The 23,852-nt window shown below is 42.7% G+C and overlaps 1 protein-coding gene across 1 annotated transcript; it reads left to right on the forward strand.

Annotated features, from left to right (window-relative positions):
- The first annotated feature begins 430 nt into the window (after positions 1-430).
- eftud2 (elongation factor Tu GTP binding domain containing 2) lies at positions 431-20,192 on the forward strand. The gene is made up of 28 exons (XM_030056967.1): positions 431-579; positions 1,551-1,663; positions 1,749-1,911; positions 2,071-2,149; positions 2,320-2,395; positions 2,692-2,757; positions 2,902-2,937; positions 3,738-3,828; positions 3,913-3,995; positions 4,110-4,276; positions 4,429-4,553; positions 4,638-4,701; positions 5,105-5,195; positions 5,309-5,444; positions 6,288-6,415; positions 6,824-7,017; positions 7,622-7,733; positions 7,838-7,978; positions 8,412-8,513; positions 9,241-9,323; positions 9,819-9,905; positions 11,258-11,384; positions 12,424-12,511; positions 12,838-12,956; positions 13,267-13,361; positions 13,505-13,658; positions 19,312-19,419; positions 19,514-20,192. The coding sequence occupies exons 2-28, from the start codon at positions 1,562-1,564 to the stop codon at positions 19,607-19,609; spliced, it is 2,913 nt and encodes a 970-aa protein (XP_029912827.1). The 5' UTR covers positions 431-579; positions 1,551-1,561; the 3' UTR covers positions 19,610-20,192.
- Positions 20,193-23,852: the final 3,660 nt, after the last annotated feature.

Genomic DNA, 23,852 nt, shown 5'->3' on the forward strand with positions numbered 1-23,852 from the left:
TAAGAGGACCCAGCAGACCAAATTGCACCCATAAACAAAGCGTGATGTCAAGAGACAGAAAGAAGAAAAGAAGAGAAAGAGAGACTCACCACGTGTAGATATGGCATATTTTTGCTAGATATTTCATTTTTCAGGTAGCATAGATCCTTTAAGGGGTTAATTGTCTAACTCACTACAATCGCATGCTGGTATTCTAGTTGGTATTTGGATTCCAGTTCATAAACCATTTAGGAAAAATGAAACTGTTGATGACATGTATAACAAAAAAAAATCTAACCTAAAAATAATTTTCTGATGCTGAGATTTATAGTGGGCTATAATTTAATTTTCCAAAAGAAAACAGCAACACTGCAGCCAACTGAATATCATGTTCTTCACTTGTTGTCCGCATGCCGCAGCAGTGGTGGCGCTACTGAGCGCTGCGTTCAGGAAGCGAGGCTTGGTAGAGGAAGAAAAGCCGGAAGTAGTCCTCCGTGCGCATGGCGGTATTTGGAAAGTTATTTCTTATGTTTTGAATAAACACCCAACGCCTGCCGTGTTTTGAGCGAATTCAGTAAACTCTATTGCTGCAACATACAGGTGAGTAACTTCGCCGTGTTGTTCGTGCAGTCTGTTAATTTATCTTTAAAGCGTTTAACAACAACAGCGACGCAAGACAAACGTCGCCTCGAAGCGTCATTCATTTCAGTGCGCAGAGCCTGTTCGCTAGCATGCGGTTCACCTTGATAACGCGAGGAAAACGACTGATTATTGTTCCAAACTTTGCGCGCTTCAAAATTACAACATTACACCTGTCGACGTGTCAGTGTTAAGATTTCTGAAAATGGGAAAGAAACTGTGAAAAAAGCGTGGCCGTGCGCAAAGTTAGCATTAGCTTGAATCGCTAATGCCAAACCCGCAGCCCCACTAAATTTCGTGCAAAACCTCTGAAAACGAGCCTTTTCTGGTTGCCTTTCTTATGAGCAATTATAGAAAAGTAATTTTTGTTATTGTGCTGTTTTTTTTTTTTATTGTGATATGGATCCCCTGGGTCTGAAATAAAGGGAATTATTATTATTATTAATTTTATGAGCTATTTATGTCCACTGGTAAATTCGGCATACAAATTATCCACCAAAAATGATCTTACACTGCTATCTGAACAATATACCATAGTGCTTTTTGGTGATAGGGTCTGTATTTGAATAACCCTCAACGTTACAGTCAAATTTGGTTTAAATAATCGCAGTGTGGTGTATTGGGATACATGACAAAATGAAGATTGGCTCAAATCCATTCAAGTCGTCTTGCCAGATGTTTGCCAATAATGACGACAGCGTTAATCCGTCAGATTTTTTTTTTTCATGAGTTTGGCATTGAGGTTGTTTCCATCCAAGAATAAAATTATAAATGAACTCTACCTAAAAAAAAAAAAAAGAAAGAAAGAAAGAAAGAAAATTATTGTACCAGACATGCACTGGCTTTAAACTTGGTTAATGTATTTACAGTGTTATGAAACCCACTGACATGTAAATAACTATTAATAAGCAAACTCTGATGATTTCTCTCAGCTCTCTAGAAGATGGAGGCCGATCTGTACGATGAGTTTGGGAACTACATCGGCCCAGAGCTAGACTCTGATGACGACGACGACCTGGAGGCAGATGACAGAGATGTTGACGAGGTGTGGAGACGGCTATTAATACCGAGGGAATAAATTTATTTATATGCACAGATTTTATTATAACAACAACTTTGTCCCTGTGAAGGCTGATGAAGATGACGATGACGAACCCGCTGACGCCGATGACGACGTCCCGGGCATGGAGGTGGTCCTGCATGAGGATAAGAAGTACTATCCCACAGCGGAGGAGGTTTATGGGCCCGAAGTGGAAACTATCGTCCAAGAGGAAGATACACAACCTCTCACAGGTCAGAAATAAAGAAAAGTGTGCCTAACATTTGTAGATTCACAATAATACACACCTCATACAGTTATGTAGTGAAAACACACTTGCTTTTCTGTATCGGTCTGTGATGAATACTGATCAGAGCTAATACTCACACTGGTTTTCTCTTCGTTTCTGTCAGAGCCCATCATCAAGCCTGTGAAGAACAAGCAGTTCACCTTGATGGAGCAGGAGCTACCTGCCACTGTTTATGATATGGAGTGAGTGGTCAACTTTTTACCTGTTTAAATGGACATATTCATGAATCCCCACCTTTTGTTGAAAAAGCAGATGCACAGTGTTACTTGGCTGTTGTTTTTGTATTGTGCCCCTGTATTTCCCAGTTGCAACATGTTTTTAACACTTCTCTATCGCTCCTTCCTTCATGCAGGTTCCTCGCTGATCTGATGGACAGTCCAGAGCTGATTCGTAATGTCACCCTGTGTGGTCACCTTCACCATGGCAAGGTAAGACCGTGCCTGTCTCCCTCTAGATTAACTTGTCATGGCTCTGTGCTTGACATTTTGACAACAAGGACATGTGTTCTCAAAGTGAATGATTTATGATGTCAAGAAAGAAATTTCAAACGTTTTAAATGTGTGTCAAAGATGAAAATGTGTATATTTGAACATCATGGCACATTTTCCATTTCCAAGGTAGCATGGCCTTATTTTGTGGATCATACAGTATGCAAGTAAAATGTGTGCACTGTAGAATTCAGCATCACTTATGGGGATCTAATGAATCTGTGCATTCCATTCAGACCTGTTTTGTGGACTGCCTGATTGAACAAACACACCCAGAAATCAGGAAGAGAGATGACGTGGATGTGAGTACTGTTTCTAATAATTATGTATGTATGTATGTTTGCAGTTTTTATATTTAATATCTTAAAGCCCAGCTCCCCAGACAGTATTCTTCAGTGGTTACATGGAAGCAGAGGCTGACGGGATGTTTCTTCTTTGCCTTTCAGCTCCGATACACAGACATCCTCTTCACAGAACAAGAGGTGAGTGTTTTGGTTGAATTCTGGCATAATGATAACTTGCCACTGGATTTCCGGTGATTATGGTTATGTTGCAGCCACTGATGGACATCATCCAAATATGCAGTTTGGATGTCAGCTGCCTTGTTAGGTGACTTATCTGGTGCATGTATGGCTGCATCACCTGCATACAGCTGGCAGCAGGCCTCTGGGCGACTTGTCGTTTATAAACAGACTGAAAAGCAGCGGACCCAGAATTGAACCTTGGGGAATACCCATTCTGTTGTTTAAAAGGGATGAGTTTTCTTGGCCAGCTTTCACACACTACTTTCTAGTTTGAAGATACGACTCAAACCAATCAACTGCTTGTTTAAAAAAATCGAATGTAGACAACTTAGACAGGGGAATGTCGTGGTTGACAGTGACAAATGCCTTTTTCAGATCAAGAAACACTGCCCCCATGGCCATACCCATGTCAGAAGAACAATTTACATTTTCAGTTACATAGCAATTTGCAGTTTCTGTGGAATATTTTGCTCTAAAACCAAATTGTTATGAATGAAGTTATTTTTTTCATTAGTGTATGTATTTGATTATTCAGCCATGGTAAAGTTACGTTCTTACACATATAATGTCTTTTATGGTGATACCAAAGGAAAATTTCTACATTATAAACAATTTCGTTTTTGCGTTTGTATTTGTATACCCCAAACTTCCAACCGGTCATGAGACATTGCTTAGTTTGACTGCCGCCACCCTACAAACTAATTCCCTGAAGAGGAGCATTGCTGCATAGAGTGACTTTACCTCATGCTTTTCCGTAGAGAGGAGTCGGTATCAAGAGCACCCCTGTCACAATGGTCCTGCCCGACTCCAGAGGAAAATCATACCTCTTCAACATCATGGATACACCAGGTACTGTTTGTTTGGCGAATGCAGTTTTGGCTTGCAGTGTACGATGGAAGAAAGTGAGGTAATACCTTATGTCCTCCCTCAAAGGCCACGTGAACTTTTCCGACGAGGTCACATCTGGCATCAGGATCTCGGACGGCATCGTTCTCTTCATCGATGCAGCAGAAGGAGTGAGTCACTCTTCTTTCCTTTTTCACATTCTGCTAATCCCGCACTCTGTTTCTCCACTCTTGTTGATTCTGTAGCCCTGCTGTAACTCAGGCCTGTGTGATTCTCCTGTCAAGGTGATGCTGAACACAGAGCGTCTGATCAAACATGCCGTCCAGGAGCGGCTGGCCATCACCATCTGCATCAACAAGGTGGACCGACTCATCGTTGAGCTCAAATTGCCTCCCACTGATGCTTACTATAAACTGCGCCACATCGTAGATGAGGTCAATGGCTTGCTCAGGTAATTCTGACAACCCCCACATCCACAACTCAGAGTCTTCAGAGCACAAATGGTTTCATACAACACAGCACACTTCATTTCCTGTTTATCAAATGACCCCATAAACTAAAATGTGTTTGTGTTTGTGCATGGTCATTTCTCTCCCCTTTCAGCACATATTCAACAGATGAGAACTTGGTGGTCTCGCCTCTCCTTGGGAACGTGTGCTTCGCCAGCTCCCAGTACAGCATCTGCTTCACCCTCGGCTCCTTTGCTAAAATCTATTCTGACACTTATGGTGAGATTTTTTTTACTTACAAATAACACACTCCCTCTTATACCCTGGGCAGCTAAGTGTTAACTCCTCTTTCTCCTTTTGCAGGTGACATCAATTACAATGAGTTTGCCAAGAGACTTTGGGGAGACATTTACTTCAATCCCAAAACGTGAGTAGCTGTCACAAATTTCACCAACAGAATCACTTGGTACTAATATTTGGTTGTAGGACTGAACGACACGATAAAAAAATAACTTTCTGGGCTTTGTACCAAACAAACATGTTTTCTTGCAAATGTAGAAAAGGATTTGAGGCCAGGGCGTCTGTAGCGCCAAATTACTTCATTTATAATGCTATTTTGGCTCACGTTTTATCTTTATCAATAAATTTCAGCTCCTGCGATTTGGGTATTGCACTTGTTACATTATATCATATTACGCATTGAGTTCTAAATAATATTTTGATTGATAGTTCAGTCCTATTTCATGCCAAGCTATCCTCTTTCCTCTTCATCCCTTTCTTATTTCTTACCTGCCACATGTTTCTCTGGCTTTTTTTCTTTTTCTGTTCAGGCGCAAGTTCACAAAGAAAGCCCCCAACAGTAACTCCCAGCGCAGCTTTGTGGAGTTTGTCCTCGAGCCGCTCTACAAGATTCTTTCACAGGTTAGTCATGGCTGATGTTTTTTGTACGTTCAGGGAATATAGGTGGGTAATGTAGGTCAGAAGCCTTTGTGACTGTGTAACTAAACCTCTCCTTGTCCTCTCTCTCTCTGTAGGTGGTCGGGGATGTGGACACGTCTCTGCCCAGGGTTCTGGATGAGCTGGGGATCCATCTGACCAAAGAGGAGCTGAAGCTCAACATTAGACCCCTACTGAGGCTGGTCTGTAACCGCTTCTTTGGAGAGTTCACTGGTAAGCCTCCTCCACTTTCTTACTGTGATCAGTGGCCAACATTAAGTTTTTGGCTTATCTACCAAGGACTAGTAAACAACAGCAAAAAACCGCCAAGAACAATTTTTACTGCCAAAATAGTTTAACGTGCTACTTTGTGTGCAGAATTTACTACTGTGTTAACTTAAAACCTGCTCACTTACATAAACAGTGGCTCAAATTTGTAATTCATTGTGAAGTGCTGCAGATTTCAAACTACAAGAGCGTTTGAAGTTTAGTTTAACAGTTTGGAAGCAAAGACTTATAATTAACTAACAAAGGAATTCAAATGCCATAGGCTTAAAATTTATTTATCTGCCAAAAACAGTTGTTACTGACATTTAGTCCTTGTAGGAATATTCATTTCATACATCCAGAGGCTCATGATTACGATCATGTCCACTCTAAGCCGTGTAAATTTGAAAACGCTGTTATGATGTTCCATCCGCACCTTGCATGGCATTTTCCAAAAAAAAAAAAAGCATTTCAGTGGGTGGAAAACACCAGTGTAGTGTGCACAGAAGACCAGCAGGAAAAAAAAGTATTTTCAGATTTGTGGACAGCGCCTTAGAAAGCATTAGAAAGACAGATCTATTCTGATTACGCTTTATAGCGGCTCTCACTGAGACGCTTTGCAGTGCTCGTCTTTTATCCCTCCTGTACCGCAGAGACCACCCGAGGCGCTCTATCTATCTCATATCTATCATCGTTCTTTACTCAGTTATCTGCTCATAATTATAACTGCAATCTGAAGGTAAAGGTCATGGTTTTTTTGTGAATACGATACATTAATTTGACGTGGAACATCAAACTCGTTCCCTGCAGGCTTTGTGGACATGTGCGTGCAGCATATCCCATCACCACAAGAGGGCGCGAGGACTAAGATAGAGCACAGCTACACAGGAGGCCTGGACTCAGACCTGGGGGAGGCCATGGCAGAGTGCGACCCTGATGTGAGTATGACGGAGTAGGAACAACAGACTTTGGTTAATAGACTGGCGAGAGGCAGGATACACTAGTTATCTGCTAATTGATGGAATCTGTTTCTACTGGAGCTCAATAGTTTCATTCCAGTTGTTCCTGCAAATGAAGCCAGCGGGCTGTTTTAATTGGCTTGAAATGAGTGAGCTGTTTAAGAAAAAAAAAAAGCCAACAGAAGACAATGAAGGACATTGATCAAAATGTTCCCAAGCTCCATTTTAAAGTCTCATTGCATGCCGCCTAAGCCCGATTAAAGGCCTATACGGGCAATTACATCCCAGTGGTAAGACTTTCCTGTCCTAACAGTTTCCTACTTTTTAAAAAAAAATTTCTCCCCAATCCCTGTTTCCCACTCTCCTCCTCCCGTCCTTCACCCTCAGGGCCCTCTGATGTGCCACACCACCAAGATGTACAGCACCGAGGACGGGGTGCAGTTCCATGCGTTTGGCAGGGTGCTCAGCGGGACCATCCAGGCCGGCCAGCCCGTGAAGGTGCTGGGAGAGAACTACACCCTTGAAGATGAGGAGGACTCCCAGGTGTGCACCGTGGGACGCCTCTGGATTTCTGTGGCCAGGTGTGCTTTTGTTTTATTTTCCTTAAAGCGACCATTTCAGCAAGTAAATTACACTGTATACACATAAAGACTTAGATTTTATTTGATACCATATTTTATCCCTGCATGACCACACACATTCATAATTATAGTTATTACAAAAATACTGTTTTCTTTCTTTAGTTACAATAAATCCAGAGTTAGAAGAAAGATCGCACACTTACCAAGTTCAGTCTGCTCCAGTCAAAGTTACTGCAGGACACTCAACCAAAACACCAACTCGTTTCAGGTTCCCTGCAAGACACGGGATAATCTTTCAGAAAGAATAGCAGACAATGATTTGTTGAACCACAATGATAGAGCACATGAAGCCAGGAATGCAGGATTGAAAGGCATAAGGGTTACAACATGATTTTAAGCAACTTAGCGTGTTTACCTGGTGAGGAATTTACATCAAGAATACACTGTTATGCATCCAAAACTATTTTAACACCAACAAGCCTTTTCATCCCCGTTTGAACTGAGGACAAAGGGTTTGATTTTCTATGTTGTTTGTACTATCAGAAAGCGATGCTTGTTTCAAGTCCTGCCATTCTTTCCCTCACCACTTTTTTTTTTTTTTTAGGTATCAAATTGAAGTGAACCGCGTGCCTGCTGGCAACTGGGTGCTCATCGAGGGCTGTGACCAGCCCATCGTCAAGACCGCCACCATCACAGAGCCCAGAGGGAACGAAGAGGTGAGGAGGAGGAAAAAAGATTGACGCATCTTTTTGAGATCTGAAAAATGTCCGATCTTATTGGCAGGGGGGGCTGATTTTTGCTTCCTAATATTCTGTGGCAGGCTCAGATCTTCAGGCCGCTCAAGTTCAACACGGCATCCGTCATCAAGATCGCCGTGGAGCCCGTCAACCCCTCGGAGCTGCCGAAAATGCTGGACGGACTGAGGAAGGTCAACAAGAGCTACCCTTCTCTCACAACCAAGGTACACATTTCAGCACTCGCTCACAGTAGTTGAAGGGTTTACAAAAAATTGCTCTGTACCTAGTGGTGCATTGCAGTGAGTATAAACTAAATGAATTGATTTATTGAGGGGGTTTTTTGGTAACACAAACAAAATGCCTGCAGTATAAGTCAAATAAACGTCTGAGGGCTTATAGATTATTTAGCACATTTAGCTTGGCCAGTAGACCTCAAGATTGATTTTTTTTTTTTTTGGACCAAAATATGTTTTTGTAAATATGGATCCTGAGAAGAGGAAAAAAAAACACCAGCACAAAGGAATTTAATACTTCAGCAGCCGCGGAGAGGCTTAAATTATGATTGACAGTGTCTCTCTGTTTCTCTCTCTCTGTGTGTGTTTGTTTGTGTGTGTGTGTGTGTGTGTGTGTGTGTGTGTGTGTGTGTGTGTGTCTCAGGTGGAGGAGTCTGGAGAGCATGTCATCTTAGGCACAGGAGAGCTCTACCTGGACTGCGTCATGCACGACCTGCGCAAGATGTACTCTGAGATCGACATTAAAGTAATTCCTCTCGCCGGTTCACTTCATATTACTCAAGCATGCGTGGTAGTATTTCTTGGAGACACTTAATAGCGGTGGCATCTCCACTCTATTAAAACGCAGCTTCACTGATGGAGTGGTGTTGTAAGCACTCGGTAATGTTCTGTATGTGTTTACTGAGTCTCCCAGTAACACCTAGAGTGCATTCAAGGTAGAGAGGAATCCAGGCCACGTTGTAATGTAGTCATCACAGTGGAACTACGGGAAATGCAACACACACAACCTTGCTTTTTTGCATTACTGCTGTGAAGAAAATGTGCCAAAATGAAAAGCAAAACCTCCATTATACTGTTTTACATGTCACGCTGTCTCTTTCCTGAAAAACAGTGAGTGGGAATTGGCATTCAGAGAAATAAATGCAGTCCACTCGGCTGTGTTGAATTACATTTCTCTGAATGCCATCGTGGTTTTCTCTGCGTTTCAGCCTCGGTTTTCGCATGATTCCAGTGTTTTTCCTTCTTGAAATGCAAATGTTGTTTTTCAGGATAGAGGTGAAGTGAGTAATGTCATCTGCATTGCCTTTCCCCTTTGTTCCGCTTTAATAATTGCATTTCAATGTGGCACGAATGCCTCTCCATATTTAACGCCGCAGTCTCGGTACAAAATGCACATAGTTTACTTTTAAGTTCCAACACTCGAGGTTGTTCCACAGCAATAAAAATTTAATTATGCTTATCTTTATTCACAGGTTGCTGACCCAGTTGTGACTTTCTGCGAAACAGTAGTGGAGACTTCATCACTCAAGTGCTTTGCTGAAACACCAAACAAGAAGTGCGTGTCAAACAAAACACCTTTAGGCGTCTAGCTGCCGCTCTTATTTAGAGCTACTTGAATGAATGAATGAATGAATACAGTTTTAGAACGATAATCACAATAGCTTTATTTCTATAGCACTTTTTTAAAAAACCCACAGTTGAGAGTGGCTCACAAAAAACATTCAGTGGATAAAAAAAGATAAACCAATTGAAATACAGCAACATAAAAATGATTACAGACAATAAAGCATTAACATTAAACTGAGAATAAGCTGACATTTGTAGATTATTATTATTATTATTACTAGTAGTAATGAGACATTTCCATTTTTGACATGAAGAGCTTTTTTTAAAATCTGAGTTTGGATTGAGTGTTTCTTGTTGGGAAGTTAAATTTGTGTGCCGCGCAGGGACTTGTGTGTGTGTGTCTGTCAGAGTCAGTCCTTGCCTCTGGCTCCGTCCCTCGTTGACCCAGAATGACTGATTGACAGCTGTGTGATTTAATTGACAGGAATAAGATCACGATGATTGCAGAGCCCTTGGAGAAGGGTCTGGCTGAGGACATAGAGAACGAAGTGGTGCAGATAACATGGAACAGGTATGGTCGAGCAGCGTGACTGGACTAATCTACACGCGCACACACACACACACATTGGTATTTTAATTAATCAAAATGGGTGTTGAAGTCAAGCTATTTCCCCTTTCATGTTAAATGTGTCCGTGGCTTTATCACATGTCCTTGCTTGCTCCGATTTGGTGTAAGTCATGTCATATTATTTCTTCCTACTCTTCCTCCTCTTCTAAGGAGTTATGCTTTTTATTCAGTTTGTTCCATTAGCGATGAGCAGGCGTATAAAATGGTAATTAGTCCCCGAATTAAATGCTCTCATTGAAGGTGGAGAAGCCATTATGTGATGCCCAGGGATGAAATAGCAATTTAATTTGTTCCTAAACATAATGCAGTTAAATCCGTAGGTGTGTTTTGTGCCAGTTACCTCACACAGACCAAAAGATGTGGATACTCCGATGTCCCATCTGCTACCAGCCCATGTTCGTTTTACAGATACAGAATTGACGACAATGTGCCGAAATTCAATAGCAACTTTTTTTTTTTTTTTTTTTTTTATTAGGTCTGCTCCAGCCCTCTGTTGATTTGGCTCTCATTTACTTTCCTCCTAAAACCAAACGCCAAAAGCAAAGCAGCAACAAGATTACTATTATTATTATTATTATTGTTAATATTTAAAAAGAAATCATTGTTTGAGAATGGATGCTCACCAAATTAAGATTTGTCATCTAAAAGTTATTTCCACCGGAAAAACCCCAGGATGCTACAAATATGGAAGGTCTGCCTATTTGTACGCTCAGTTTAAGGCCATTTGCTGTAACTTTAATTCAGAAAATGAACCAACAGCAGCACAAGTGCACACTTTTTGTTAACTAATAAACTTAGACATGCTAAGTTATGTGACAATATTTGTTACAAAACGGTCTCTTAAAAAAAAAAAAAAAGAAGTAAAATAAATGTACAGCTTTTTGGTTGAGTGTAGAATGTGATGCTTGTTTTTACAGCATGTTAACCATTCCATGCTTAGCACTAAATACACGCTAAATCGGCATCCATGACTTTGACTCATGCCTTGAGAGCATGCAGGAAATTTCCCGTCCCTCTTACATATAAAAACGTGCCCGTTCTTGTCTTCCGCCGGATTGCAGCCTCCTCTCAGAACTCGGCTCATCTGTGAAGCCATCTGGGCCCGGCGTCGGCCAGCATGGTGTAGCGGTGCCAGAGAAGTGACACACTTAACACACCATTAAACAAAACCTTCGCTCTGTTTCTCCTCTTCCATTAACCCCCGTGCCCCTGTAACAACCGATCTCCATGATGTCGCCGCCCTCCCGTGCTCTGACCTTGTCTCAACCGTCCGCTGTCCTCCTCCCGCGTGGCAGGAAGAAGCTGGGAGAGTTTTTCCAGACCAAGTACGACTGGGATCTGCTGGCTGCTCGGTCCATCTGGGCCTTTGGACCTGACACCACAGGACCAAACATCCTTGTGGACGACACCCTGCCCTCTGAGGTGAGTGTCAACTTTGTGGCGCACTCGTGCTAAACTGGGCTGCAGGTGTGTATCTAGAAAGGCGTGAGCTGTAGTCACCTGTTGTGCCCGTTTTATTATTTATCTTTTTGACCTTAATTTTACCACAACCTTTCCTTTAAGAGTAAGAATCTCTTATTTTAATAGATGATCGAGATAGGCAGCAGAAACAGATAAAACAAAAAAAAAAAAAACCTCAAAGAGACTGATTTTGCTTCTTGCTGCTTGAGGTCAATACTGTGAAGGAAGGTGAACACACCCAGGATTTCTCTACATGAGCTGGCTTCACAAAACCTGACAACAGTTTCATGAAAATGGTTTATCCACTGGCTGTTATTTTCCAATCCGGTTATAAGCGTTGTCACATAAAAGGCTGCAAATCTCACATGTAAGAAGGACATGCAGGCAGACTGTCGAAGAGGGAAGAATGAAGGGAAATGGACGAGTAACATCTCTATGGTGATTTATATAATGAACAGGCATAAACAAGACCAAAAACATAGAAGATAATACAGTTTCTGCTGCCAAGGAAAGACGATTGCTCCAGGAAAGTTGCACATGGTGTAAATGCAGAAATTCTTGTCTGTGCCCTGTCTTCCAGGCATTAGGTTCATATGGTATTTTTCATTCATACAACCTTATCACTTCATTGCATCTATAAAAATATATTCAATTCACAAAGTCATGTCATATTCCCGTGGGCTGCAGTGATGGAATAAGAGTGCAATCTGTTGCATTAATGGCTTTCGGGTAAACCTATGCAAGAATTTCATTCATGACTGAGAGCTGTAGTCATCATAAACTACAAACCTCATTGATTATAGTACTAGAATGACCTGAAAACGGTACAGATATTTAACATGAAATGAATAAATATGGAAGACAGCGGTTTCTATCAGTCTTTTAACCAGAGTCCCACCGGAGAACAGCAGCCCGGGGTGATCCCTCCGCTGTTTTCCCAGCAGGACGGCGACTCAAGCTCTCCTAAGCGACTCTGCCTGTGTTTGTTTCTGCCCTGTAGGTGGACAAGGCTCTGCTCGGCTCAGTCAAAGACAGCATCGTGCAGGGCTTCCAGTGGGGCACCAGGGAAGGGCCTCTGTGTGACGAACGTAAGCGGTTTCCTCTGCCTCTTGGAGTTGCAGCGCTGAAAAGCATTGGATTAATAATTCTTTGATCTCCACTCTGCAAATATGGGTGTAATATCCTCTTTGCCGGCATCCTTGATGTATAAATCAAGTTCCACGGTCAAGAAAATGTTTTATCTTCGAATCAAGCTCTAAGCATTAGCATCTAATTCCTACCCCCCCTGCATTTTTTGGGTAGTTTTAAGTGCTAAAAAGTAAGTTGTGTGCAAATAACTCCTGCAACTCCTCAGAGAAAACTTTTTTTTGGTCAACATTGTGCCACTCTGATCAAACTTCTCTGCTCTCCTCAGCCATCAGGAACGTCAAGTTTAAGATCCTGGATGCCGTTATCGCTCAGGAGCCGCTCCACAGAGGAGGAGGTCAGGTCATCCCCACAGCCAGGAGAGTGGTGTACTCTGCTTTCCTCATGGTGAGCTCACTCCCCGGCCCCGCTCTTCTCCCCGTCTTCCATTAGTTCCTGCGCATGCCCCTTTCATCCTCACTCTCTCATGTTCCATTATCATGATTACAGCGAGGATTTTGCTGACATGTCGTCTTTATAATTGCAGTGTGTTACCATTCCTCTATCACTTTTTTGGCTTCTTTCCTCATCTCCCCCCCGCTGTTTCTTCACACACACACACCTGCTGTTACAGCAAATCCAATTTCACATGGCATAGCCGCACTGTTTCTCCAGGCTTCTGTCCTCTTACTGTCATGTGTGGTGCTTTGTGTCCCAGGCCACTCCGAGGCTGATGGAGCCCTATTACTTTGTGGAGGTTCAGGCCCCAGCCGACTGCGTGTCTGCTGTCTACACAGTGCTGGCCCGGAGGAGGTTAGTCTGTCGTCTTTATCCTAATGTCTAGTAGTCTGTTTCTTGATCCTACATTTCACTCCACAGAAAATACTGAAGTGATGTGTTTTTTCTTTTAAATTTTGTTTTGATTTGTTCCTTTGTGTCTTTTTGTCACCCACCAGGGGCCACGTCACTCAGGATGCCCCCATTCCAGGGTCTCCTCTCTACACCATCAAGGCTTTCATCCCAGCCATCGATTCCTTTGGCTTTGAGACAGACCTTCGCACACATACACAGGGACAGGCCTTTGCCCTGTCTGTCTTCCACCACTGGCAGGTAAGCTGTGTGGAAACCTGCTTTCCGGCTGGCATTAACCTGGGCAACGGGATTAGGATCAGATTGAGCAAAACCATGTAAAATCCACGGATCCGTGTAAAATGCATTGAAAATCTAATCATCCAAAACAACTTTGGAGTCAGCGATGTACCTGGCCACATTGACAGCAAAATGTAAATGCAGTGCATCTCAGTCCACATGTAACAACCACATAAACGGACAGGCAATAAAATAAAACTAAGATCCAACAAAACAGTTGCAGGCAACTTACGTGGAAAATGTAATTGTCAAAAACAGATTGTGAGGATATTCCAAGTGCTGTCTGTTTATTCTGTTTTAAAATAAATCCACATAAGTTAAACAGTCTAGACACACTAATGATACAAAATGTATGAACCCATTTGCTATATTCAGACACACAGGTCAAATTAAATTTTTTTTTGTTTTGTAAATCAAATGTAAGTCGAATATCATCTCTAAAGACTAAGAAGCAAAACAATTATATGGAGTCAAGTCTTCTCAGAACAGATTTCAGCCATATTCACAGCCACCAAGTGTGATGGCTGTGTGTGTGTGTGTTTTTTTTTTTTTTTTCCATTACTTCCCATGAGACACAAACTAAAGTAGAGCCAGCAGTAGAACACCGTATCAGGACTAATGAAGCGGTCTCATGTCTCCTCAGCTGTTGATGCTGCAGCACTCAGTGTGTTTTCCAATGCGACTAGAACGTGCCGTCATAAAAGCCACAACAGCAAAAACATCTGGGTTAGAAAGATGATGGCAACACCCACAGATGTGCGACAAAACTTTTGCACACCTGCGTCATTCCCGTGGCAACCGGTGTCATAAATGGCAACAAATAATCACACTTAAGTAAACACTACGAATCTGATCGGGGGCCTGTACCATAAAGCTGGATTAACATGCCTGGGGTTTCTCTGAGTTATCTGGCTTCACTTAACCAGACATCCGCAATCCTGATTTTCAGTACCACGAAGCCGGTTATCAACTCGCTAATTGAACCCAGGGTTTTTCAATCTAGATCTTTGCGCGCTCACATAAAAAGGACGGTGTTTGCTGCATATGACCAATCACAGCCATGGAAAAGACAATAATCTTAAATAAATACAAGCAATATAAATCCATCATCCAGGCAAAAAGCAACACACTTGAAGCCGCAAGCAATGCTGGCAAAAAATCGTGTGTGTCTGTGTCAGTGCGTAAATTAGTGGGATTATAATATTACTTCCCCATCATGGTGGCACGAGTAGATCTGACTACAGTAACATTTGATTGTTCCATAAATTTATGTGTTTATGAAATTTGTCGTTATGGCATGTGATTTTAGCCGTATTATTTCAGATGCAACCTCAGTGGAGCAAAAAGAACGTGGGAGCAAATAAAAAATAAGTATAAAAACATACTTCAAAGTGGTCAGTACGCTGACTATATCTTATACATGTAGCATATGTATATGTACATGTTGGAGGCTATATAGCCTCCAACATGTACAAGGCTTTGTTTCTTCACACTGTCTCATCCAATGGGCAGGCCATTTTCCAAGAGGGCTGATTGGTCAGTAGGTGGGGCTTTTCTACCTGCTGAGCTCTTAGGCCAGACAAAAACAAATTCTGGGTTCCGGTTCCCGACCGAATGTCCCATTTAACCCCCGAGTCAGGTTATTTTATTGGCCTCTGTGTAAAAATAAAATAATAAAATAAAGGCACTATGTGACCGAGTGTGACCTTGTTGGCATTTGTCAAAAGTTATGCAGGGCTTTTATTTTGATGTATGTTGCACTCGCCTTATTTGTGATGTTCTCGCGTAACTTCGGAAAATAACTTCATGGAATCACGCGCCACCGACAGCACCGGCTGGAAAGAATGGACTTCCGCACGTTGTGTGTGTGTGTGTGTGATTTGTCCTCGCAAACCACCAGCGAAAATAATCCGACTACAAGAGAAAACCTTTGCAGATGTAGTGAAAGAGGTGAAACAGTGCCATTGTAGATTTGCAAGTGCAGCAGGCAAACATGATGGGGGATCCGTCATGTTTGCCTGCTGCCCCCACCGTGGAGCTTGGCTCTGTGGCGGTGGACGTGATGGGTGTATTCGACTTCAGGTACCTAGCACTGCAATGCAAGGCAGACACCTCCCTCTGCTAGTAATAACGCTGCTCGTCTGTTAAAAAGGTGGTAACTTATGCAAATATTGAATTAATTATATTTAAAAAGCAACCCATGCATCGCTTCCGAAAATAAAAAAAAGAATAAAATAAAATAAAATCCCTACCTACCCATCCTTCCCATGAATAAATAAAATAAAATAAATCCCCCCTACCCATCCTTAAAATGCTAAATAAAATAAAAAAATAAAATAAAATAAATTCCCTACATATTCATGCCCTTAAATGACAAGGAGCCGGAACCCAAAGTATTTTTTTTGTTTGGCCTTATCCTGAACTTAACCTGCTCCGGAACAGGTTAGGTGTTCAGCGTATGTTACCACGGCAACGTACCTCGATTTTAAAAAGTAAAGGGTTAAGCCTGAAGTTACCTCGCTAAGCCCAAATCCAGCTTTATGGTACAGGCCTCTGGTCACTCATTGAGCACGTTTACATGCACACCTTATTCCTGTATTGACCGGAATATTCGCAATATTCCGGTTGCGCACGTGTCATGTAAACACGCACCGAACCCGATTAAGGTCATATTCCGGTTGGAGAGAATTCCGAATAAGCCCCCTGGAATATTCCTGTTCCAACCGGAATACTGTGGCATGTAACCACCTTAGTCGGAAAATGCCCCGAACCAGAATATTCAGTCACGACTGCGCATGCTCGACCTGCAAGGAATTCTGTGGCGTCTTTGTTGCTATGGTTACCTGCAAGCGGGGAAAACGGCAGGGCAAACAGCAGCAAGAGCCAGGAGACTGCAGTCCACCTTCAGCTAATGAAAGACTTAAATATCATGGAGGATATCGATGGGAGAAAACATAGAAATAGCGACAGAAGAAGAAGAAAAAGAAGAAGAAGACGAGCAAGAAGACTTCTTCGTCTGTTTTTCCGGCAGACCAGACGCCTATACGCGTACTGCTGCCCCCCGCGGCTGAGTGTCGCATTACATAAGAGAGTGGAATAAGCCGAAACACGGGGGCATGCCAAGTAACATGTAAACGGAATATTCCAGTTGCCGCGGCGCAGTTACCTTAACCGGAATATTGAGCCGAACCGGAATATGGTGTGCATGTAAACGTACTCAGTGGCTGTGTCCGAAATCACTCCCTAACCACTATATAGTGCACTATATAGTGGTTACGCCATTTTGTAGGGGTGTCCGAATGTCTAGTGATTATTTATGTTCACTATATAGTCCACTAGATGTATCCCACAATCCACCGCAAAATGTAGTGGACATCCAATGGTCACTAACCAGGCAATATATCCCGTCATGCATTGCGGAACGGCGCCGAACAACGGGCAAAGTAGTGTCCGAAACGGTCCGCTATTGAGTCACTGTATAGTCCACTACACTGAATTCCCTATATAGGGAGTAGGGAGTAGTGAGTGAGTGAGTGATTTCGGACACAGCCATTGTATGAAGCTCTCTGTGGACTGTTGACCCTAAACATTGTATTTGAAAATGAATCCGCCTTCCCTGCTGAGCGTTTGTGTCCATAACTGGGAACTTGGTGTCCTTTCATCCCCTCTCTCTTACGTTCATCCGCTCTCACACACAAAACCATTGACAGCTCGCGTAGCACAGTGACCAACCTCGTGCTCGTGTCTGCCACTCTGCCCAAATTACTTCTGATGTGGAGTAGGGCACAGTGTTGAGTCAGCACGTTTTAAGTACAGTGTGCCACTGCCTCCCCATGTCTGACCTGTGTGTTTGTGCCGGCACGCTCCACAGCTGTGTCACTGCAAATTAATTAAGCGTACATTCATACTTCACAACAAAGTCATTTGTCAGAAGGGAAGGAAATGTTTTCTCAGATAAATTGCTCATACATTTTTTTTTTTTTTTTTTTGCTCTTGGGGCAAAACTGCAAGTGGTGGACGAGAGATGAATTATGCTTTTACATGTTTGTCCAGTCGACGGAGAAAAAGGTGGAGTTGAAGATTGAGCCAACAGCAGAGCCTTTCTCCTTGACAGCTGAACGTGCAGACGGGAATTGATGTGAACGTGACGTAATCCGCGAAAACTGCGGCTGCTGGGTTTGATGAAGGAAGCTAAAACGATCGCCAGAAAAATAAAACGTCTTTTGATGTCGTGGGACCACATTATCTTGAAAGTTTTTATTCCCAAATGGGAGTTTTATGATCGGTGTTTTCAGACTGAAAATATACCATTTTTCCCCCCGTAAGACCACCTTCACCGCCATTCTCAAATTCATTCTCTGCGGGCCCGCCCCGGACTCGATACTGTACCTGCAGGTTTTCTCTTGCCTTCAAAAGAAAGTTGCTTCTGTTTGCAAATATTGACTGCCCTAGAAAACAAAAACGAACACAGGAGTTCCTAAATTGCATTGGTTTGCCCACGAGCTGAGCCCTGTTGTGCCTCTTTCTCAGTTCTTTGTTCACAAAGTGTCAGTATTGGCATGTAAACAACTCGTGCAGAATTGCTATTGATAGCCACCTTGACCCATCTGTTGATTGGGCTTCTGCTTTTCCATTCATCCCCCTCCCTTCCATTTTAATCTTCCCATGAGGTTGGGGTCTTTTAATTTGGTTTTGTCCTACCCCTCTCGTTGATAGGGGGCCCGGATCTGCTTTTTTTTTTTTTTTTAAAGGCCACTGTAGATGGAGTTCATTCATCTCAGGGCCACTGTAAGAAATCCAACGTTCCTAATCAATTTTCACTTCCCTTCCCAGCTCTTACAGCAGGCAAGTGTCATAGATCCATGTCAGCAGGGAGATGAAAGGCCGGGCTGTGAGCTACCGTCAAGTTAATGGAAATAAGAAATCATTTTAAAAGCCCATTGTCCTCCAAACCCAATATGCTAACGTTGCACCAGTGCAGTGTTGGTCACACACTGAAGGAGTGGCGGTACTTGGATGTTGCTTTTTTTTTTCGTCACATGGATGGACACGCTCCTGACTCAGTAACCGTGAGACAGATTTGCAAATGAATCAGATATTTGAAGGGTTGAAGCTACTTTGGGAAGTGTGCTCTCAGCTAATTTAACCCTCACATTTGATGCGGTATAGCCCAGCAGACTATCGGTATCAGCCGATATCAGCTGTGAAAAGCAAAATGAGTGTCAGTCCAAAACGTATGTTTACTGCAAAATTGTGAAATTTGATATTTTTGTAACCTTTTTCCCTGGAGTATGGCATTAATACAACAGAGAAAATGTATGCTCTTTTATGCTCTTCCTGTTCTACACCTGTATTTGTTATTTTTTTAAAAAATCATATTGATATCGGCCAATATGGATGGGAAGATATTGTATTGCCCTGTTGGTGTCAAAAAAGTATATTATTCCATCCCTAGTGGTACATTTCATGTTGCTAGCTTGTGTCTCAATACATGACTATGCACCAATAGAAAATATGGAAAGACTGCCTGTAAATATGGCTGTCCTACATGACCAGTCATATCTGCCACCCCCTCCTTCCCTCTGTCATTACCGTCTCTCTTGTGTCCCTGCAGATCGTCCCCGGTGACCCCCTGGACAAGAGCATCGTGATCAGGCCTCTGGAGCCTCAGCCCGCCCCTCACCTGGCCAGAGAGTTCATGATCAAGACTCGCAGGCGCAAGGTGAGCCTCACGTCCACTAACACTAGCTCTCCCGGTCCCAGACGCCTTGTAGGAACCAGTTTTTGCTTCACGTCCCGTGTTTGTCGCCCCGCAGGGTCTGAGCGAGGACGTGAGTATCAGCAAGTTCTTCGACGATCCTATGTTGTTGGAGCTGGCCAAGCAAGACGTGGTGCTGAACTACCCGATGTGAGAGGCTCCGGTTGTGCAACATCCACCGCCGCCATGACTCGGACCTCCACTAGTCACAGAGCAACAAGTTCCAACCTTTTTTTAATGTTATTTTTAATTTTTCAAGGAGACTTGGGGTGGAAAAGGGGACACTGGACTGGATCTCCAAAGACTTCATAACTTGTGTAATGTCTTGTCTCCCATTTTTGCAACGGGAGTCACAGAGCACCATTACAACACCACTGACAAAAGTTGTGTAACTGGGGGAGGTCGTTGGTTTCCTAATCAGTCAGTGATTAAAAACATGAAATATCTACAGTCCCAGGTTAAGTGTGTCAGCAGAGCAGTCGTCCTTCCCTTCATGCCCCGTGTGGAGAGTTGTTCCTCATAGTGCAGTCCGCTGTAATGACTCAGTGTGAAGCTCGAAATGGCAAACATTGCTCAAGTACGTTGCGTCTCATCTGTCTTGTTATTTTTTTTATATGTATAATAAATTCTCAATGTTTTGTTTGTAGAATAAGAACTTGGAAAACTTTTTTTAATTAAATTGGACGTCGTTGATCTGGTGTGCGACTGGGTGAATAAAAGTTGTCTAATGAGAAAGATAGCATTGTACCCGACTCTTACAGGAGGAAGGAGTCTCTCATTGAAAACACTGAAGGCTGATTTTGTTGGGTTATAAATGGCGGGGGGGCTCGAGTGGTGGGCATTCACTGTCTGAGTCTGTGGGTGGAGAGATGTGCCATGTTGGGGCTCTGCTCCCGGTTTGAGTGATTGTCGTGCGTGTCGGAAGCTGTGTGGGCTGTGACTGATGGACAGGCTTCGGGATGGGATGAGGCAGCAACAGAGGAAGCAGAGGTTGGGGTCACATGACTGACTACAAGGAACGATGAGGGACGATGCAGCCTATCAAGGAGGATGGATATCATTTGAGTGACAAGAGACTTGGTGTTAACATCAAATTTGCTGGATATTAAGACCACTCTGCCATAGCAACACAGTGTGGAAGGATGGAGAGGAGCAGTAGATTTTTATTATTATTATTATTTTTTGCAGGCAGTTGAAATTATTTTCTATTCATAAAGGTGAGGAAATCCTATGGGCATCCTGGAGTCCTATAAAAGCGTCCGATACACAAATTAAAGGCAATAGGCAATATTTTTTAATGCAGAAATACAGTCAGCCTAAATCACAAATTGCAGCTGCAATAGATCAGAGTGTGCCATCTGCCCTTACTGAAACTCTATAAATTTGCCCCGTTTTCCATGAGTCATAGTTGAGTCCGTTTTTTTTTTTTTTACTGCACATTTAAAACATGAGTTGAAAGTGCTTCACAAAGAAAACAAGAGACCACAGACACCATGCATACAGCCAAAGACCAAGTTTAAAAACAATGTGTAAGGTATGAAGTAGCAAAATAGTTATCATTAAAGCACGTTTACTAGCAGCGCATTCAAAAGCCAAAGCAAACAGGAGGGTTTTTGAGTTGTGCTTTGAAAGACTCAGTGGAGCGGGGAGATCTGATGTGGTGGGGCAGACTGTTCCACCGACTGGCGGCCACCTCTGAGCTTCTCCTGAGCCTCAGGACCAACCAGAAGTGACTGGTTGGAGGACCCGAGTGTTCGAGGTGGAATGTGCAGAATTAAAAGGTCAGATAGGTAAAGAGGGAGCCGGTCCATGAAATACTTTAAAAACAAGTAGTAAGACTTGATGATAAACTCTAAAAGTGACAGGAATCCCATGTGAGAGTCCCATGTGTAAGGATATACAGAAGCCAAGGCATGATGTGATAAATGTATGGATTACTTTTTCAAAATCTTGCACTGAGAGGACAGTTGGAAAAAAGCTGCCTCCAACCACAGAATCTGTCTCCTTGTCAAACTTAAATACAGAATCACACTAAGGTTTTTTTTTGCAGAGGGTTTCAAAAACGTTCAAAGACTGAGTCAAGTCTCCCCAACAGAACGCCGGAGGACTCAGGAGGGCCAAGAAGAACCAACTCTGTTTCCGATTCGTTCAGCATCGGGGAGTTTTGGGACATTCAGACTTTAATGAGACCGATGGCTGTGGCATTTTAGCGGGAAATGCGCAGTAGCTGGTCATCATCCACAAAACAATGGAGGGAGACATCAGGCTTCCTGTTAAGAGAACCTCCATCAAATGCCCCACTGAGGTCTAAAAGTATTAAAATAGCACAACCCCTGCTTGTCTGCTGCTAGTAACAAATCATTATGAACTGATTTAATGCTATAGTGCTCCCTAAATCCAGAATAAACAAGTTTAAATATTACATCTTGCGTAAAACGGGCTGGATTTGCTAGTAGACAGCATTTTCCTGAATTTTAGAGAAAAAAAAAAGAAAACATTTTGAGATGGGTCTAAAATTTGATCAAACATTTGGGTCCATATTGGGTTTTTTGAGCTACTTTGTGTTCAAAAACAAGAAGGAAAACAACATGTGGACAACAAGTTATGACAGATGACAAACTGTTTCCCACAGAAGAGGAAGAGACATAGGTTCAGCTTAATTAAAAACACACAGAGCTGTGGGAGGATCCAGAGTTACCAGAGAGGAAAATGAGATTTGCCTTCTAATATCAACTATTTAATCAACAAAGACATTTCCCCATGTTGGAGTGGAGGGTTCAGGACTAGCACTGCCAGCTGGCTTTATAACAACATTTATTGTGCTTTCAGTGTACAGCCGCTGTGAGATATGAAGACAAGTTTTGCCCTTGCTGCTTTAACAGTGCCCTTGTACTAGACAAGTGGTTTCAAAGCACCTTGTAGGAGATTTGCAGCTTATCTTTTCCCCATTTCCTTTCAGCCTTCCTGCAGTTTTGTGTAAGAGCTCGGTGTAATGTCATTGAGCCCGGGCTGAGATTTATGTTTTCCACATCTGGAGCAACAGTATCGGGAATATTAGCACAAGTAGCATTAAATAATGAGACTGTTTCCTCTGCACTCAGGTGTGCAGGAGGAGAATCTAAGGAGCGAGCAGCTGCATAAGCATTAGAAAATCTTTCAGTGGCGCCGGGCTTGATAAGGTGGGAACAGAAACCCACCAAATAAAATAGGGCAGTGTTGAGATATAACCCTTTGCTTCACAGCATCCCCACTCTCTGCTCTGTCCTTCCTGTCTCTCTCTCAGTCTCATAAAGCACAAATGCCCATAAAATAATTTTTAAAAAATATGGAAAATCTATCTGAAGGAATATCAATACTCTCCATCTATAATAACTTTGTCAGTTCAGCATATTGAGGGACAAAGTATAAAAAAAAATTCAGACAGGAATTCTGCTCTTGGGTAAGGGGGGCAACAAACAACTACACATAAGATTGCCTCTGTGCAACAGATTTTAAACATAAATGTTGAAAAGCCATTGGGCAACATTTAAAATGGTTCTCAAAAGCTGATAGCAAGTCGTCCAGCATGACTAGTAGCTTTAGGAGAGCCAAAAGAGGTGGAAATAATTTAACAGCTGGGCACGGGACATGTGAAATCTGGGATTTGTTCAACTTCCAGGTGACTGGAAGCGGCCAGCATTGGCACAAGGGCATTAGTGGTCAGGTTGTGTTGAAAACAGTGTAAAACATGTTATCAGTTAAAACACATGCACCTACATCACCGGGGTGAATGCCATCTTTCCTGTAAAGGGAGAGACGGCTCAAAAAGAGGTTAAAATCGCCAATAAAATACACTTTGTGGGCTAGACACAACGACTGAAGGCCTATGTGGAGGCTGGGCCAAAGCCACCAGAGCCTCGGTTAAAAGAAGGGATGGGAATAGAAATAAAAACCTGCTTTCCACATGTAATTCAGCTCTGGTGCTCGGTACAGACACTTCTCTGGCCACAGGAAGTGATGAATTGAAACTTAGCTGCAAAAAACCTCTAACAGCAGCAGTGTTTCGTCTAGAAAAAGCTGGATTTATCAACATAAGATTTTTTGCCTCTCATACATTTGTTATTGTTTGGAATAAACTGAATCCGGCTCACATTTCGGTGCTACAACCATGCAAAGTTGATTACAGCGGCTTAAAAAAAAAGCAGATCTCCAAATAATTCTGGTGGTCCACATTATAGACGCTGGTGTAATGATAGTGACAGTTTTGCGCCTGACTACTTGGCACACCTTGTATTTGAAGACAGCGTTGCACAGAAATGCTCCGTGAATGGAAGAAGCAGGGGGGTTGGCACACTTGATGACACAGCTAATTCATTATCCCTTCATGTGACGATGACTTGAAGTGTGAGCCTGTCACA

This window comes from Myripristis murdjan, chromosome 8 (genome assembly GCF_902150065.1).
Source record: "Myripristis murdjan chromosome 8, fMyrMur1.1, whole genome shotgun sequence".
Lineage (NCBI taxonomy): Eukaryota > Metazoa > Chordata > Actinopteri > Holocentriformes > Holocentridae > Myripristis > Myripristis murdjan.

Coding starts and splice junctions, on each gene's coding strand:
- eftud2 (XM_030056967.1), top strand. CDS start 1,562: ATGGAGGCCGATCTGTACGATGAGTTTGGGAACTACATCGGCCCAGAG. Junction 4,554..4,637: donor AATCTATTCTGACACTTATG/GTGAGATTTTTT, acceptor CTCCTTTTGCAG/GTGACATCAATTACAATGAG. Junction 5,445..6,287: donor CTTCTTTGGAGAGTTCACTG/GTAAGCCTCCTC, acceptor CGTTCCCTGCAG/GCTTTGTGGACATGTGCGTG.